This window comes from Myodes glareolus, chromosome 1, assembly GCF_982192425.1.
Source record: "Myodes glareolus chromosome 1, mMyoGla1.1, whole genome shotgun sequence".
NCBI lineage: Eukaryota > Metazoa > Chordata > Mammalia > Rodentia > Cricetidae > Myodes > Myodes glareolus.
Window position 1 is genome coordinate 132,739,824 of NC_142026.1, and position 18,675 is coordinate 132,758,498.

Sequence of the window (18,675 nt, forward strand, 5' to 3'; positions counted from 1 at the left end):
ATACTGAGAAATATGATGGGCAGTGAATCGTGATAGCTTCAGTCGCCGGGTAAATAAGGAGAACAGTAAAAAGGGGCTAATCTAAGAGCAAACAGCACGATGGGCCTTGGAGAGTCAAGAAGAACAGAACTGTGGGATTCTTAGCTACCATCTGGCTCGATTCTCTTTCAGTGGGCAAGCTGAAGGGCCTTTTATTTGGGGCCCTAAAAGTTATTCAAAAGGAGCAGTACTGAATATTAATATTTCCATATAGTTGGGGGGGAAGAAAGAAAACCTTTTGTAACTGGAAAGGCATGTTCAAGAAAATAATGGGTAATCCTCTGACTACACACAGGGCTGGGGAGAACCCTGTGGGTGGGAGGTTTGCTGGGGCCAGAGCCCAGCCAGGCCACCAGCAGCTTTCCTCCTCCAAGGTTTCCTTGTGGTGACAGCAGAGACACAACTGTCATTACGGTTTGAGATTTAGGCACACGAGGTGTAAAATGAAGAAACTCATTAAGAAAAACCCAATGCAGCGATTGCGATTGCTCTATGGCACTAAAAGGGGCAAGGCCGGACTGCTGTGTGGGCAAAAGAAATAAGCGAGGGTTGAAGCTGTGCTTTTGTGAACGGCAAGCTTGTTTCATCATTTTATACCAGACCCCTGACAACTGCCATTTTCTTTATTAAGCACTGGGTTTTACATGAAACTTTAAGAGGTTTTCATTATGCTTTCCTGAGGGGTGTGTTGGGAAAGTTGAAAATAAGCCTAGGAGTCCATTTCTCTCCAGCAAAGGCTTGTTTTAAAAGACATTTTAGAATTCTCGGTGCTTCCAAAGACAAAACCAAGTCCTGCTGGCTTTGTGTTCCCCTACTCCTGCAGGCTGTAGGGCTGTCTGTCTGCTTTAGGGTGTGGCATCTGCCACTGGGGAGGGAAAACTGGCATGTGTCACCCTTTATAGCAGGTTGGGTTCCCTGTGCTGGGGGCCTCTATGTTATTGCCTCTTGGTTTTACTTTTTGAGTGGACTTGGAATTCAATGAGATTTCACTCACATGATTAACTATCAATTTTATTTTATTTTTTTTAGTTTCAAGATTTTGACATAAAAAAATTATTTCTAAGAAACAGGCCAGAGCTGAACTTGATGATTCATTTGCTCTTTTAAGCGTGGTTGTGGATAAGTCACAACATATGGCTTGTCTGAACTGACTTTGCTATATTTTACTCATTTGAAAAAAAGGGCACTTTTATGATTATATGTATATATTTAGTTTGACTGTAAATGTCTAAAAGCATAAATATGTAATTGATTTTAGAATGTCGATAGACATATACACAAAACAGACATATATTCTATTTGTATACGAGAAACTTTGAATTCAGCTTGTGTGGTACAACCCTATAATTAGCATGCATTCAAATATATAAAGAGAAGATCCAGGGGGAAAATGTCAAAAGGCACAGAAACAAAGATGTAGTGTTTTCTTGGCAGAAACTGATGACTTGGCATAAATTTATCTTATGACTGCTACTCACTCATATTCAAGGATATAGACCCTGTTTTCCAGTTGTTTCCAGAGCGTCGGGATCGCTGTTACACTCCGCAATGACCCTGGTTCTCCTCCCTGCCGTTTATTCACTGCGACACCCCACTTGACATCTAGAGTTACTTGTCTATTTAGCCATGTAAAATATTTACACTTGGTTTAGCAAACAACCACCGCAATTGACATAAACTAAAATAGTTTTTATGAGCTGCTAAAGAATGATTTTGGAAAACACTGTGTCCAAATCTAACGTATTCCTTCAGTCTGACCTCTGGAAAGCTTTGGTTTCAAAAGCTTTCTCTCAACACAAGTCAGTCCACCCTAGCACAACTGAGCCATGGCTTGGGTTAAGAAGTCCAAGTATCTGATACAGTCAAGAGGTGATTATAATAATAATGTTCAAAAACATTATACTGCCCAAACAATAGATATCTTTTTACAAAAGGGGAAAGTACTGCATATTTCTGCTTTGGGATTAGACTGTTTACATTATTATTGACTTTATGTTTATTAAATACATCTATTTGGTTTTGCTTCCCATTACTTAGAAATGAACTCATATCAAGAGGGTTAATTGCACACATTAACCTCTGAAACATGATGAAAGGTGTCGTGTGGATTTATGAAGACATGAGATAAACCTTAGCGGTCGCTGTTTTTGCACCAATATGTTAGTTAAACGTCTCCTGAATGCTGTCTGAAGCTAACACTCCACGTTTGAGAGGACACCCAAATGCATTATAAGAAAAACACTCCGTGGGGAATACTATGAGTTTTCATACCTACTTAAGGTGCCTTAAAAAATAAGTTATATAAACATCACCTTGGGGATTGGAGTAGTGAATCATGAGCAATTATTGAGTGCCTGCTGTGTACAGGGCACAGCAACCTTTGCGGCTTAACCTTCACTTAGTGTTTCCTAATTTTTCAGTTGGATGAAGTTGTGGGAATTATGATGGCCTGAAATCAAGTCGGAGAGGCCAAGGTTGTGAAGAATTACATAAGTCCTGGGAGAGACGATGCTTTTGCTCTGCTTTTGCTCGGCCGGCCTGGCTAAACGTTTCCCTTCCCCGCCGGCTCCAGACCACCTCGGGAGGCCCAACAAGACAACTTTGCTTCCCAGCCCCTTCTCCCTCTTTTGTCTGCTCGTCAGACTCGTTTTCCACCTTCGTAGCGCTCCCTTTAGACGTGAAAACAAACACAGGAACGCGGGTTGGCAAGGAGACCGGAGGCACGAGGGGAAAGAGCAGCTTCGGGCCGCCAGCGAGCGAGCGAGCGCCGGCAGCCTGGGCCCCCGCTCCCCCGGGCCGGGTCTAGCGAGCCAGGCCGAGCGGGCGAGCGCGGGGCAGCGGGCGAGCGCCGGGGGCCGAGTCCAGTCCGCGTTTTGCGAGTGCGCAGCAGCCCTCGGAGAGAAGCGGATAATAGTTGCTCCGGCTCGCCCGGCTCCCTCACGCCGCGCTGGGCCCGAGAGGCTCAGGCAAGTCGTACATTTCCCCCCCATATCCGGGTTAGAGAGGAAAAAGAGAGCGAGAGTGAGGGAGTGAGGGAGAGAGAGAGAGAAAAGTTTCATTGCTAGCGGAACTAAAAAACTTTCCGGCGGCCCAGGCCGGAGCGGGCGCGGGCCCCCGAGCGCAAAGGCGCGCCCCCGGCGGGCGGCCCGGGGCTGCGGGGGGTGGAGGCGGGGAGGGGAGGGAGGGCGCCGCGCTTCCCCGCGGGCCGCGTGGATGCGCGCAGGAGGGGCGGCCGACTGCGAGTGGGGACATTGTCTCCCCCCACTCCGCCCGGCCGCGCCACGCCGCGGCGATCATGGCCGCGCGGGCAGCAGCGGCGGCGGCGGCGGCGCGGGCGCGGGCGGGCAGCGGCGAGCGGCGGGCGCCTTCGGGGCCGCGGCCGGCGCCCGGGGCCCGGGACCTGGAGGCGGGCGCGCGCGGCGCGGTGGCGGCGGCTCCGGGCCCCATAGTGGGGGGCGGCGACGGCGGCCTGAATAATGTGCACCACCACCCCCTGCATCCCCGTCACGACCTGAACATGGCCCATAGCGCGAGCGCCGCGGCCGCCGCTGGCTCCAACAGCGCGCAGAGCGGCGGCTCCGAGGCGCCTCTCAAGGAGGGTGGAAGCGCCACCGCGCTGTCCTCCTCCTCCGCCGCCGCCGTCGCGGCCTCTTCCTCCTCCTCCTCCTCCTCCTCGGCGGGCCCCGGCTCGGCCATGGAGACCGGGCTGCTCCCCAACCACAAACTGAAAGCCGTTGGCGAGGCCCCCGCTGCACCGCCCCATCAGCCGCACCACCACCACCATGCCCACCACCACCATCACCACCATGCCCACCACCTCCACCACCACCACCACCACCACCACCACCACGCACTACAGCAGCAGCTAAACCAGTTCCAGCAGCCGCCGCAGCCACAGCAGCAGCAGCCGCCACAGCCGCCGCCGCAGCAGCATCATCCCACTGCCAACAACAGCCTGGGCGGCGCGGGCGGCGGCGCGCCCCAGCCCGGCCCGGACATGGAGCACCCGCAACATGGAGGCGCCAAGGACAGTGCCGCGGGCAGTCAGGCCGACCCGCAGGGCCAGCCTCTGCTGAGCAAGCCGGGCGACGAGGACGACGCGCCGCCCAAGATGGGGGAGCCGGTGGGCAGCCGCTATGAGCACCCGGGCCTGGGCGCGCAGCAGCCACCCGCGCCGGTCGCCGTGCCCGGGGGCGGCGGTGGCGGCCCGGCGGCCGTCTCGGAGTTTAATAATTACTATGGCAGCGCTGCCCCTGCTAGCGGCGGCCCCGGCGGCCGCGCTGGGCCTTGCTTTGATCAACATGGCGGACAACAAAGCCCCGGGATGGGGATGATGCACTCCGCCTCTGCCGCCGCCGGGGCCCCCAGCAGCATGGACCCCCTGCAGAACTCCCACGAAGGGTACCCCAACAGCCAGTACAACCATTATCCGGGCTACAGCCGGCCCGGCGCGGGCGGCGGCGGCGGAGGAGGAGGAGGCAGCGGAGGAGGTGGAGGAGGAGGAGGAGCAGGAGGAGCAGGAGGAGCAGGAGGAGCAGCGGCAGCGGCAGCAGGAGCCGGAGCTGTGGCGGCGGCGGCCGCGGCGGCGGCGGCGGCGGCGGCAGCAGCAGGAGGCGGCGGCGGCGGCTATGGGGGCTCGTCCTCGGGGTACGGGGTGCTGAGCTCCCCGCGGCAGCAGGGCGGCGGCATGATGATGGGCCCCGGGGGCGGCGGGGCCGCGAGCCTCAGCAAGGCGGCCGCCGGCGCGGCGGCAGCGGCGGGGGGCTTCCAGCGCTTCGCCGGCCAGAACCAGCACCCGTCGGGGGCCACGCCGACCCTCAACCAGCTGCTCACCTCGCCCAGCCCCATGATGCGGAGCTACGGCGGCAGCTACCCCGACTACAGCAGCCCCAGCGCGCCGCCGCCGCCGCCGTCGCAGCCCCAGTCCCAGGCGGCGGCGGCGGCGGCGGGGGCGGCGGCGGGTGGCCAGCAGGCGGCCGCGGGCATGGGCTTGGGCAAGGACCTGGGCGCCCAGTACGCCGCTGCCAGCCCGGCCTGGGCGGCCGCGCAACAAAGGAGTCACCCGGCGATGAGCCCCGGCACCCCCGGACCGACCATGGGCAGATCCCAGGTAACCCCCGCGCCGGCCGGGCCTGCTTCCGCCCGGGCCTCGCGAGCGAGCGAGCCCTGACTTTCTTTCTCCGCCGGGTACTTTTCCCCCGCGGCTGGCGGGGGTGGCGGGGGCGCGGCGCCGCCCGGCCGAGTCCGGAGCTGGCGGGGTCGGGGAACCGGGCCGGCCCGCGCCCTCCCCGGCTGCTGCTTGCGAGCCTGTGCCCGCGCCAGGCCCGGGACGGGACCGCGGTCCCCCTCGAGGCCGCGCCCGCCGGGAGGGCTCTCGGGGCGCCGGGATCCGCGGCCCGGCCTGGCTCCGCCGGCGCCCACGGTGTGCCCCGAGTGGGCGCGGAGAGAGAGCAACTTTCTCTTTCCTTCGGGCCCCGGTCGGGTTCCCATTCCCCTGCGAGGTAGAGGCAGGGATAATCGAGGTTAGCTTTGTGACAGCCGTGGCTGTTGGAGTTTGGATGTTTACCAGCAGGAATAAGACCCAGATTTACAACGACGTGGAGGCGAAATATTGTAAAATAACATCGATTCGTTCCTAAGAATAGCCGGGGAGATCCATTATGGGGCTTAGGGCTGCTTGGAAGGAGTCACCTTCAACAGGGAGGCGATGTTGAAGGAATAGATTCCGGATCGATGGAACTTATTTTGATCATGGCTTAGACTTTACTTTTTTATTCGGCAACCCTAGTGAGGTAGTAGGCCAGTGAAAATGGATCTTTCTGGATTGCATTTATGTGGGTTTTCTTGATTTTGCTGTCGCCCGAGTCCCACAGCGATATTAGGAAGTGTCTTGCGCCCTGGCTGTCTCTTGCTAGTAGGCTGAGCCTAAAGACTGACTTGATCTCCTTTGCAAGGTTTGGAATTTGAATTGTGGAGGTAAACTGGCTGTAATAGTCTCCAGACAGCTGCCTCTGAGTTGACATCTAATCTGCCATCTGATTGGCTCCCCTCTCACCATTGGGCATTTAGCACTGCTGATGTAAATAGAAGTGCGGAGCGGTGCAGTCACAAAAATTCCTGCCACAAATAATAACTGAACTCTGTTCCAAGCAGATGGAAGGTTGAATACTATTTAGAGCTTAAATTGTTATGAATCAGAGTTAGTAATAAGAGGATTGGATACAGAGAAACATGCTGTTGTCCAGTATTGGGCATTTATAAAACTCGGGTCTTTGATGGCAATCTTACAGTATGAACATCACATTTATCGTGGACTTTAATTGCGTACTGAAGATAGGAGCATTTAGAAATAATTAAAGTACAGGTCGTTCCAGTTTGGGCTTTGTCGAGCTTTTATAAAAGTCTGCTTTTTACAGATTTAAATGTGAATGTATTTTAATTCTGTCAGCACAGTTTAGTACGTTAAGATTTCAGTATTCCCATTGCAGTAATATTTCTGGCTGATGTTTAATTATCTAAACTCAGAAGAAAGCTATATATTTGGTGATTCTTAATTAGCTTAACATCAGAATGAAGCCATGCCTTTTCTGTGATCTGTGTTCTTGTAATTGTGACCATTTAAAGCTGGTCATGTGGAGGAGTGGACTTAGAATTGGCATATTTTAAAATCCATGAAATGAAACTAATTTTTGTAGAGAACAATTGACTAAAAAAGACAATGAATATTTCTGCGAAACCTGCTCCTCAGTTGGTTTGTAGCACATGGAAGTGCCCCCCCCCATGTTGTTTTCTTCCCTTTGATTGTTTTGTTAGGTAAGTAATGTGAGATTTATTTGAACTGCTTATGAATTAGAGCAAGCATATTATAGGCAAGTTGTAGTCGGTACTGTTTCTTCCAAGTAATTTTCCTCTGTGCACGTATTTCTGCTGTGAAGTTTTGTGATGGTTTTTAATCTGCTAGGAAAGAATAGCAATGGTTCTTTTTATTTAGCTCATTTGTTTTAGAAAGGTGTATTTTAATAATAGTTGTGCATCTGAGGATAGGTTTGTTAGGTAAAGGCCTTAATTTAACAAGTAATTGAGTGACTCCTAGGTTGGTACCCGATATCTGCTGCTTCCAAATCTACATAGTCCATGGAGTGAGTTCTACTTCAATAAAACATTTTCTCTGTTCTTGATGAAGAACTTGTGATTTCAGTTTTTGGTTTTGATCCACACAGTAAATGTGAAAGAGAAGCCTGGTAAAAATAAGCCCATATTATAATTAAAATTCTCATCTTTGTAAACCGTAAAGGGAGGAAGTGAGAGGCAGGTGTAGGTTCGTGTTACTTTTAGAGTATTATTTCTTAATGGTACCAATCATTGTAAATATTTTTTTGTTTGTTTGTTTTCTTTGAATGAGAGTGTGCCCATTATGGCCTCAGTGTGGCCCTTGGGAATTGCTTTTTTTATCTCTGAGAAAAAAAGGACAGACTTATGACCTCAATTCACATATTTCTCTTAGGTACCTTGCCGATAACATATAGAATGTTTCTTTTTACACTTTTATCTTTTCCTTTGGTTTTGCTTTTGGAAGAGCAGTGTTATTTAGTATTTGTTATGATAACTGGGCTAGGTAGCCACTTGTCCATAATATTAGATTATACCAGAATATAGATCATAAAATGTACAGTCATATTAAATAATTGAAAAATAAATCTTTTTTGGCTTTTAATACTTTTAGTTTCATTTTTGGTTTTAGGTAGATGGCTTGGTGACAATTTATTTTGTTGTCACTAGGAATAAAACCTTACTGTTGTGGGGAAAGGTTTTTTTCAAGATGGAAACAAACTGTTTTATGATTTAGTTTGTTCCCTTTTCTTTTTCTTTTGCAATAAGTATTTAAATAGCAGTCTCAAAATGAGTCTTAGGGACTGCTCACATACATAAACTTTTAGGAAGTATACATTTGTCTTGAATTCTGTGCATTATATTTTATCTTTAGTTTACAGATTATAAACTTTTATAAATAATAAAAATTGCTATTTACCATTAGAAAAAAACAGTTAGTTTAGTCTTACAAGGCAAGAAGCCCCAGAATCCTTCCTTATTCCTCAGAGTGACTGTAAGGACCATGTAAGGTCTCATGAAGGTTCATCCCTTCCCTCCTCCATGAGATCTGGTAGTTCAGATCTCATCAAGACATCTTGACGGCCTCAATTTATATATTTGCCTAGAAATGATGACTGTTATCTAGTTAGTGAATTTAGGAGCAGTGGTTCATACTTACGGCCTGTTATTTAAGAAACAAACCCAAGACCCTCCCAAATTAAAAAAAAAGTGTAGTTTTTTATTTTTATGTTTTATGAGATGAAAATATAGCTCAAATCAGTTTTGTTAGATGCCTTGACTTTTATATTACTTATTTTTGATTTATTTTTTATAATAGTAATCAGTTTCAAGGCAGTTGGTATAAAATTATACTTAATTAATAGTAAATCAGATTTATTCTTGGGTACATGTTTTTACCTTTGCTCTGTAATTGGAAACAACCTTCTTTTTTCTTTTTGGTTTTGTTTGTTTGTATTTAAGAATACATTTTTTTGTTCAGGCTTTGACCATTCCATTTTTCTCAATATCGTGTTGTGTGAGAAGTGTGTCATGGGTTTGGGCACAATCCAGATCATGCTTGGACACTTTCACTGATGGAGTTAAACCTCTGAATATCATGTTTCTTCTCTGCAGTTGAGGAGAATGACATCTTCACTCTCCTATGAGGACACCATTAATTCTACTTTGAGAACTAATTTGAAAAATAGGGGACTAGCTACAGGAAGACTTGCTAATCTTCCTGGACACAGTCATCTTTTAAAGAAAACCGGTGTAGTAGGGTTGTTTAGTTTTTAGTTCTGTATCATTAATAGACCGTATTCCTTTATAATTTGGGCTGATGTGTGTGCAAAGATGTCTTCTGATACAACAGGAGCATCGTTTCCCTAGGATACACACCAACTTCACGTCACCCTCGGCAGATCCGGAAGGTGATCCCTTCCTGTATTTAACCCTGTCCTTTCCTGGGAGGGTTGACTTAAAATTTCCAGAGTCTGTGAAATTTCCCAGCTTGTTTTGGGAGCAGTGCAGATGCCCTTGGGTTGCAAGGTTTTCGGGAGCTGGCCTCTTGCCGGGCCTTTTTTTTTTTTTGCCATTGCTGTGTCCAGCTGTCGCTGCCCAGGTCCTGGAGCCCCATGCTCCGAGCCGTATTCTCTGGCTCATTCCACTTTCATTTTTGGCTGTATGTAGCTTTGTAAATTTGAGGTTGATATTTATGTTTAATAAAATAGTCGTGTGTTACTTAAAACAACAGATTTATGGGAAGCTGAAAATGAATATTAATAAGAATCCCATTAATTTTTTTGCAGTATTTACATTTTCAAAATGGATGTTATGAAATTTTTATGGCACTAAAGCAGTGCTATTTTTACTTAAGGGGCCATACCCAATTCTTAGGCAGTTTGGGAGCTGGACTATTTGGGGCTGTGTGTGCCTTTTCAGAGGAGCGTTCTTTTCAGTGGAGGCTTTTGCTTTTGCAATTCTCTGTGGAATTCATGCTGCATGCTTGCTGTTTGTGCACACTTGCTGTGTATGCATTCTTGGATCTGTGCATGCATGCTTGCTTTGTATACAGGCTTGCTGCACATACAAGCTTATTGTGTATGCATGGTTACTGTGTATGTGCGAATGCTGTGTATGCACAATTACTATGTGTGCACACTTGCTATGTATGCATGCTTGAAGTTGTGTATGCATGCTTGAGGGTGAGGAATTCCACGACCCATTCCCTTGTTCCCTGTGGTGTGGGGGAGGAGCACTGGGCAGGGCTGTACATCCACCAAGAAGGTGTCTATGCATCACAGATGTGGATGTTACACAGTGTAGCCAGGCCCAGTTTGGAGACTGTTTGCATAAGACTCTTGACCCTTTTTGGTTTAATTAGGTGATTGAATGAATTCTGGTCTGAAACCTTGATGTACTGTGGTGGCCTTTTTCTCTTAGGAATTCAACAACTAGAAACAGATGCAGGTACCATTTAGTGATTACCTGAGTGTCTCTAGAACTGTACTCAGTTTACCCTGGGTTTACATTTGACTAAATATACTATTCGATATAATTGGATAATATAATAATAGATACACACTTACTGTAGTATCACACTGAGTGAATTTACTGAAGTGTAGTAGGTGTGTCCCCAGGAAGTTTTCTTCAAATGTATTTTGCTTTTGAAGGTATTTGTTTGTTTTTTTTTTGTTTTTTTGTTTGTATTTTTTGTTTTGTTTTTAAGACAGTTTTGTGTACCTCAGGCTAGCCTGGAACTTGGCGGATAGCAGAGGCTGATCTTAAACTTCTGATGCCTTCACTCCTGTGCTGGGATTACTGGTGTGGGCCACTACCACAGTTGATTTTCTGCATTCTTGAGATTGAACCCAGGACTTTGTGTATGCTGACCAAGAACTCTGCTCAGTGGGAATGCTTTTAAGCAGACTGCTCCTTAAAAGTGACTTAAATATAAGTTGAATCCAGTGGGTTTTTTCCAAACTCAGTTCTGCATGGATCGATGCCAAGTGCGTTAGAAGGCTACTGTTTGACAGAGGAATTAATGCTGACTTTATTTTGTTTCTTACATCATGTTTACTTCCAGGACAGACTGTGCATCCACGGGAGACAATCATTTCCATTTTTAAAGTCAGGGAGACGGCAGCAGGGTCTGGAAGGATGTGTTAAGCAGGACTGTCCTTTGGGAGTGACTGCGTGAGGTGCAGTCTCTGCTGGCCAACCCTTGTAGGGTGCTCTTCTAGGTGTTCTGGGCCTTGAGGAATAACTTTTTAGTTATTCTGTATTCAACCATTCTGGAAAGGGAGCCGTATTTGATGAAATCTAGAAAATCCTGGACGGATGTCAGTATCATACTTTTTATTTTTTGGAATAGATTGCCAAAAAAAGTGTTTAGATATATGTCTTCATATATTGATGGAACATCCGTAGCATAGGGTTTACTGTTTAGCGGCTTGTAGGCAGAGTCAGGTGGCACTGGGCACATCTCATTCCTGTGCTGGCATCTCTGAGACTTTTCACATCGTAAACAGCACAGAGGTGCTGCTGTTTCCGTTCTTTGTGTCAAACTTTGGCCTTGCTGGCTGTGACTGTGTGGTGTATTACACCACTTTGTTTGCTTGCTTGTTTTTAAGGGACCATTGGCTCTGCCACTTTATAGTCCTTTAGTAAAGCCTTCCTCAGGTTCCACTGGGGTACCAAGGATGTTTTCCTTTTAATTTAATTAATTTGTTAATTTCTGTTGTGACTTTGGGACTTGGTGGATTTGGTCTTTCTGGAGGTTGTGATTGTGTCATTGCTGGGGATGGCGTCATAATCGCCCTTCTCAGGTTGAAAGAGCCGGAGAACTTTGTGGCGAGAAACCTGGGACTCTGTATGATTGGACGTGGAAATAAACTGTCGTGATCACGTCTCTTTTTGCTTTTTTCTTACTTTTGCACTTTTAGCTTCTTTTAAAGCACATTTGTTTTATATTTGTAGTGTTAAGGGAAATGATTTACACTGAATTTTTTTTTTTTTCCTGTTTTAAATGTTTGGGCAGCACTGCCCTCAACCCCAGACACCAGAGTGAATGTCAGGCGAGGTGACAGATACTGTATTCTCTTTGCTCTTTGCGTCTTAGGTGCTGTAGCTGCTGCTGGTGTCTGTCTGTCTGTCTCTATGCCATGGGCTTGGACTTTGTGTGTAGGCCAGAGGTTGGCATTGAGTATCTTTCTTTTTAGAATTAATTATCTTTTGGGATAGAGTCTCTCACTGAACTTGGAAATTACTAAATCTGATAGACTGGCTGGCCCAGCGAGCCCCAGGCCACCTCTTGCCTCTCTGCCTTCCCTTGTGCCTCAGCAACCAGCTTCCCTTCCCTTCCCTTCCCTTCCCTCCCCTCCCCTCCCCTCCCCTCCCCTCCCCTCTTCTCTTTGGAGAGGGTCTTATGTACTCTGGATGACCTTAAACTTCTTCCAAGGGCTGGGGTTACAGGCATGTGTTAATATTTGTAATCTTATGTGGTATATGTATGCAATGCCGAGCTTCCTACTTGATAGGTGAGCATTTTACCAACTGAGTTCCCTCCCCAGCCTGCTTTTTTGACTTTTTGTTGTTGATGAACATTAAACTCAAGTCTTCACGATTGCAGGGCAGACTGAGCAGACACAGCTCCCCTGTTGTTAGTGTTGAGTCCTCTGTAAATACAGAAGTTCATGCAAAAGGAACTAATAGATGTAAAAAATGCTAAATTAAAAACTTAGAGCAATTGATCTTTTAACTAAAATGTAAAGAGTGCTCCATAAGAGAAACTTGTTAGATCCTTTCTTTTCTTTTTTCTTTTCGTTTTTATTAAAGCTTTTCTTTTATCATACAATATGTTTTGATTATGTTTGTTAGCTTTTTAATGTGAACAGAGTGGGGGGAGGGAGAGAGGGTGGACATTAGGATAATTTTTTAACACGGTTGATGTTGCTATGCAGTCAGCTCTTCAATGATGGACAGAAGGTACCAGATCCTAGAGAGGAAATGAATTTATCTGAGATCCTGTGCTGGAAAGAATCAATAATTATTTTATACGTGAACATTTAGTGTTCATGTATGCTATGTGGTATGTGTCTGCCACAAACAGCCGGCTAGCAGGTGATTATTTACTGAGTGCCCACTTTTTAGTCAGTGCTGTGTAGACGTAGGCAGTTTGTGGGGCTGCGGCCCCTGCTGCTCCCTGTCAACTGATTCCAGTGCTGCCAGGGCTTGCCCTGCCATACCTGCATGGCGAGTATTTGGCACTGTGGCCTTAGAATTGGCACATTTCAACAGTGTGAATGGCAGCTGTGTGGCTCCTCAAAGTCATGGCCTGATATGGGGAAGAGGGTGGGATTTTGGAAATACAGACAATTGCAGGTGGAGGCGATACAGCTGATATTATTTAGCGACCCTCGTTTCTCCCAGTCAACTACTGACTTTGTGCCTGTGCAAAACGTTGCTTCGTTAGAGTAATAACCAAAACCGGAAAATCGAATCATTATATAGAATGGTCCTTTTTCTTTTTCTCAGTTTTCTGCATCACATAGACTCTTGGAAAAAGAGAGGCAGTCTGCCGGACCTGGGGAATCTCCTTTGCTTGCGGGTACTTCTGAGAACTGTTGAGACAATGGATGCTGGCAGAGCCTTAGTGCAGCCAGCGCTCCAGGCCTGGAGTGAAGCTTTGTAGAAAGCCAGGCCCGACGATGAGTGAGGTGGCACCAGAACTCTCAGCGCAGCTCCTGCTTCCTTCTCTATGGCGTCTCAGAGCCCAGTCAGGACTTACTGGGAATCCCAGAATTGATCTAGGAGTTGACATCTAAGTTTTGAAACGTTACCCACCAAATTAAGAATCCATTGTAGTATCTTTCATTTTCTTTTTGCAATTCATTTGTAATTTTAAATAATAAATTTACTTTGCCCAATGAGTTACGGGTAACCTTGGAAATGCCAAGTGGAAAATCTTGCCAAGCAAGTAGTTTTCTGAGGAATCAGGCACAGCTCCCTGGACTTGTGCATTCATTGTGTTTAGTCCTGTGATAGGGTTCGTGAGAGAATGACGTCACGAGGCGCCTCTCCTAGTGGAGAGAGATCGTGGCTGGGAGTCCAGCAGACCCTGGCTTATCGTTGGGCTGGGGCACTCATTCTCTCTGGCCTCTGTAGGGATTTTATTTTCCATTTGGAATGTTGCTGAAGGCTTTCACTGAAGTCCTTCTGTTAATCCCGGACCCTTATGTTTTCCCTGACTCTCTTCCTGGACCTGCTTCTGTCTCACTTCTCAGTATGGTCAAGGGCAAGGTTGACCCGTCAGTCAGGTGATGTTTAGCCCTGCCCAGCTCCAGAGTTCTTTGCTTCTTTGTAGGCTCCAAGTAGCTGTCCACCACTGTCTCTACTCTTAAGCTCCCAGACTTCAGTGGAAGCTGAGAGCCATGTTGATGCTCAAAGTGCATTGCATGGGTGTACTGATGGGGATTTCAGGTCATCTGGGAGGTCCCGGTGAGCATGTCATTGCTGCTGGTAGTCCTCTGGTCAGGATCCAACACTGTCTATTTATACGAACTGAAAAAGTCACTCTCTTTATAGGATTATTAATTTTCAAAATTTCAGAAATTATAAATGAGGCATTTTGGAGTTTCTGGGTAATTGGACTTCTGTTCTTCACTAGCTGAGTTAGCTTGCTTTCTTTTGTATTGTTTTCAACTTCACTGGAACTATTACTTAGATTTGTTTCCTAACAAAATTATAATTTGTTATGTATAGGGGTTAGGGATGTTCTTAAATAATCAAAATACGCAATGTCAAATCTGAGACTGCTAATGGTTTTTCTCTGAATACTTTTTCTTTATTTTTAAATTATGCATATTTGTTGTTTGTGATTGTGTGTTAGTGCAGGTGCTGGAGGCTGGAAGAAGGTATTGAATCCCCACAAGCTGGGGTTACAGGCAGTTGTGAGCAGCCTGTTGTGAGTGCCAGGACCTGAACTCAGGTCTCTCTGGAAGAGTAGTATGCATTCTTAATCACTGAGCCGTCCCTCCAGCACCATTCCTTTTGTTTTTAATGCTGAGATTTAGAAAGCTGTCGTAGACAAAATTAAATTCTGTTATGAACAAGTGCCGAACGCTGTTTGGTGCTTTTCATGCAAAGAGTAAATACAGCATAGGATCCATAATTCTCCCTGGTGAATGATCAGAAACTCCTGGGGGTTTGCTGAATGGAAATCACAGTGAATGGCTGTGATACTGCTCAGATCTTGTGCAAAAGATCACAGCCCTCTAACCGTACCTCCTTAGGGGAAACTGACTGGGGGAGCCCCAGATGGGAGCGGGGAAGGGGAACCAAGCAGAGAACTAAGTATTCCGTGTGAGGATGCTATAGTGCAACCTGGTACCCTCTGTGCCACCCCGAAACAGTAATGGAAAGCAGTGCCCTGTTGGAAACATTTGAAAGGTGCTTGGTAGCTTGTCTTGATGTGTGTCGCTCACTTTCAGATCAGTTGCAAGAACCCTGTGTAGTCAGTGCTCACTCTTTTAGGGACTTGGACGTCGTTCTCGGGTGTGATGATGTTGGCAGGAAAGGGAGTCTAGTGTGGATTTTGTCTTGAGTGTCATTGTGTCATGAGTTCTCCCAGAAGAAATGACTGTGCAGTGAGGCGGACGCCCAGCAGCGGGGAGGAGAGCTGCTAGGTGTCCAAGGCCAGCCTGAGGTACCTAGTGAGTTGCAGGACAGCCTTAGTTACAAAGTAAGGCCCTGCCTCAAAAACAAACAGAAAAGGTCCAGAGTGTTCTTGCAGGAAGGGTCTAATATCAGGTCATGTAACTTTGCCTCACTGGGCAGTCTTGTGCCTGGCCTTTAGGAGGTGTCGCCATAGCCACAATGCAGGCTGCTCTGTGCTTGAAACTGTGGGGTGAGATGAGAGCCCCCAGCCACTCCTCTTGATTAAGGGGTCTGCTCCGCGCAGGGTAAAGGAATCCTGTGGGAATAGTTTTGTTAGGGCTGTGCTTCATATAGGCCAGACTGAGAGTGTGGACAAGCAAGAAGGTCCTGCCCATTAACTGAATGGCACTGGAGATGGAAGGAGAGACAAGGGTGAGAGCCGGAAGTGGTAAGCAACAGAAGGCTGTTTATTGTCTGTGTGACCTCAGGCAAGTGCCTTATGTCTCTGTGCTCTGTAGTTCCCTTCCAAGGAATGGGAAACAATCCTGTGGGACTTCCTGTGTGGACTTGATTAGGTGCCTTTGGCAGTGAAAGGGACATTTTAATAGAGTGACAAGATAGTGGTTTCTCATCAATAAAGATTTTAAATGACTTTGTTCTTTTATTCTTGTAGTTAATTTAACAGTCTATCAGTTTTTTCCTTTCAGAACAAATAAGTTAATATTTGAAGCTTAGTTCTAATCTAAATCACCTCAGACTCTTTTCCTGGTGTTTCTTTCTTAAGTTAGTGAATAGTTGTGAAGTGTGGTTCATAGGTTTCAAGCCTTATGTTAGTACCAAGGCAGATAGGTATGCAGAGAATATTTGTAAATCGTTAAACTTTATGTTCATTGCTTACCATAGACCGCTGCCCTTAGATTACAGAGAAGATAAATACTGGCAATTAGTTAAATGAAATAGTTTGTTGGGGTATTCCTATGTTCCTTATGCTGCTCCCTTAGAAACAGAGATTGTGTAACCGACCTCATAACCGCCTAACTTCTGAGCTGAGGGAAGATGCTGCTACGTAGACAGCTTCCACATTGGATCCTTTAGTCTCTAATTAATTTTCACTATCAATTAAGTAGGTTGAAATTATAGTCATGCAGGCTAGGAGTTTGCTAGCAGTGAAAGCTGCCCTTGCCCCTTGGTGCCAGGTCCCCAACTTGTTAGTTGATGTAGAAAATAGACAGAAGGGGAATTGCCCAGTGCAGGAGGCTTGTCCACAGCCCCTGGGCTTCTGTCCTTTCACCTGGTGGCCACAGCGTGAGGAAGACTGTAATGATTGACTGTTAGCCCTTCAGACACCAGTGTTGACGCTCATTCTGCAGGGAGTGTGTGTTGTCTTTGGAAGTTCCTGTGATTTCCCCTAGGCCTTATGACTCCTGAAGAGGGGAGAGAAGAAAGGAGCGCAACAGAGGAGGAATGTTCCTAGGGTGGCTATGCTTGGACAACTTACAGGAATATGACTTTTTAGTCTGATATTTGCCCTTGTAAGTATTCGATGTTTTATTGAAGAATAGTTACAAAGATGTTCGAGTCAGCTGGCCATCGGTGTGCTGACTTTTATCCTCTGTGTGGCTAGTAAATCCACGGAAGGATTTGGTGAGGAGGAGAGCGCACTCCAATGGCCGAGCTGACGACGCTGGGAGCTGGAGTCATTTCCAGTGTGCAATGATTTCTAGGCCCTCCCAGAGTTTCACGTGAAACACGTTAGGTAGTGTGCACAGCACCACGTGATCAAAATATTTTTCCCTGGCTGCTGCCAGAAGCTGACGATTGCTTCTCAACAATCTCACTTGTTGGGCATCCTGCCAAGATGTTTAAGAAAGGCCCCTTCCGTGAGCCTCCATTCCTAACCCCACTCTGAAGTGCCGTGACCTTCACATATGTAGATTAGCCATGTGCTCTGTGAATTGAAACTGCTGCCTCAGGAGGAAAGCCGTTTTCTTTATTCCACCGGGAATTTGACAGCTATTCTTCCCTGACCTGGGCAAAGAGAATGCAAGGAAATTGGACCCACATGGAGCAGGGACAGATAACCCAGGGAGGCAGCGTGTGCCAGCACGCAGGACTCTCCACCAGGTCCTGCGGTGTGGGCACTGGCCAAAGTGCTAACACACACAGACGTGTCAGCAGTGTTCCTTAGAAAAGACCCTTAACATTGTGGGCATTTTTAATTAGTGTCAAATAGCCTTTCCAAGGGAAGGCATTTTCTTCTCTTCCCTTTTCTTTCTTTTTTCTCCCCCCCTTTTTCGTTTGTTTGTTTATTATTTACTTATATGAAACAGAATCTCACATTGCATTCCAGGCTTGCCTAAAACTCACAAGCTTTCCATTGTTTCCTGAGTATTAGGATCACAGACATGTGCCCTCCCTGTCTGGGCTTCAAGATAATTGTTGAATTATCGTCTCTTTCCTATAAGTGTTTGAAAACAAAAAAAAATATTTTTAAACAAAATACTTTCCTTCTGTGGACCATTACCGGTCTTACATTTCCCTCAGACAAACCTTTCAAAGATGCTCGGACATGGAAGAGATGTGCAGTGCCTGCCTGAAGTGGACTGGTATGGCGTGACTCACTTGAGAGTTTTATATTGATTAATGCAATTAATGAGCCATGGGCTTTTATTAGATGAAAGTAGTTTGAAAGGGTGTTTTTCTCTGTCTTTCTAGTGTGTGCATGCAGACTTAGAGCTCTGCATGGGTGGCGGTCGAGGTACTTGATCAGGTTGGCTTGGTAGAGCATTCAGAAGGAAAACTTCTCTTTGTGAGATTAATCGGTCTGAAGAGGCTCTCTAGTGGGTTCTTGGCAGGAGGGTGAGCTGGGCAGTCTGACATTTATAAGTGCTTTTGTGTGGCTTTCAGGCTGAACTCTTCCTGTGAGCATTCTGGTTTACAACATGGGTCAGAGCTTGGGCGTAGGTACCTGCCTCTCTCAGCAGGTCCAGAGAGATCCCTCCTCTCTGGGGTGTGTGATGAGCAGGCCAGACTAAGGAGCAGAAAGACCTTTTCCTTTGACCTGATGAGGAGAATTAATTTTAAAAATTGGGAGAAATGATTGTGACAACATCCACTTTCAGAGATGTGGCCCCCCGGTCACTGAGCTCATGGGTTAGGAACAGAAGCACACCTCCAAAATGAGATTGATGGAGGTGGGGTGACGGCGGCGAGTGTCCCAGGAAAAAGGAGGCGATTCTGTGAGGGCTGAAGTAGCTAGGCGGCTGTTTAATTAAGGTCAGAGTGGCTACGTGCAGAATGGCCCTTCCGGGAGAAAAGGGTGCATAGAACAGAGGGAGAGTGGCCAGCCGGGCACAGAGAGAATGTCACAGTGGTAGTGAGTCAGCAGCC

General features: G+C 47.0%; 1 protein-coding gene across 5 annotated transcripts in view; it reads left to right on the forward strand.

The window, feature by feature from the left end:
- Positions 1 to 2,882: 2,882 nt before the first annotated feature.
- The window catches only part of Arid1b (AT-rich interaction domain 1B), a 366,765-nt gene continuing 350,972 nt past the window's right edge, over positions 2,883 to 18,675 (forward strand). For 4 of the 5 annotated variants that reach the window (XM_085687808.2, XM_085687811.2, XM_085687816.2 and 1 more), the window contains exon 1: positions 3,320 to 5,149. In XM_085687808.2, the coding sequence (XP_085543934.2) occupies positions 3,335 to 5,149 (1,815 nt within the window). In that variant the 5' untranslated portion in view covers positions 3,320 to 3,334. Of the gene's footprint in view, positions 3,006 to 3,319; positions 5,150 to 18,675 lie in introns of those variants that run through there. The other variant, XM_085687826.2, reaches the window with a different exon arrangement.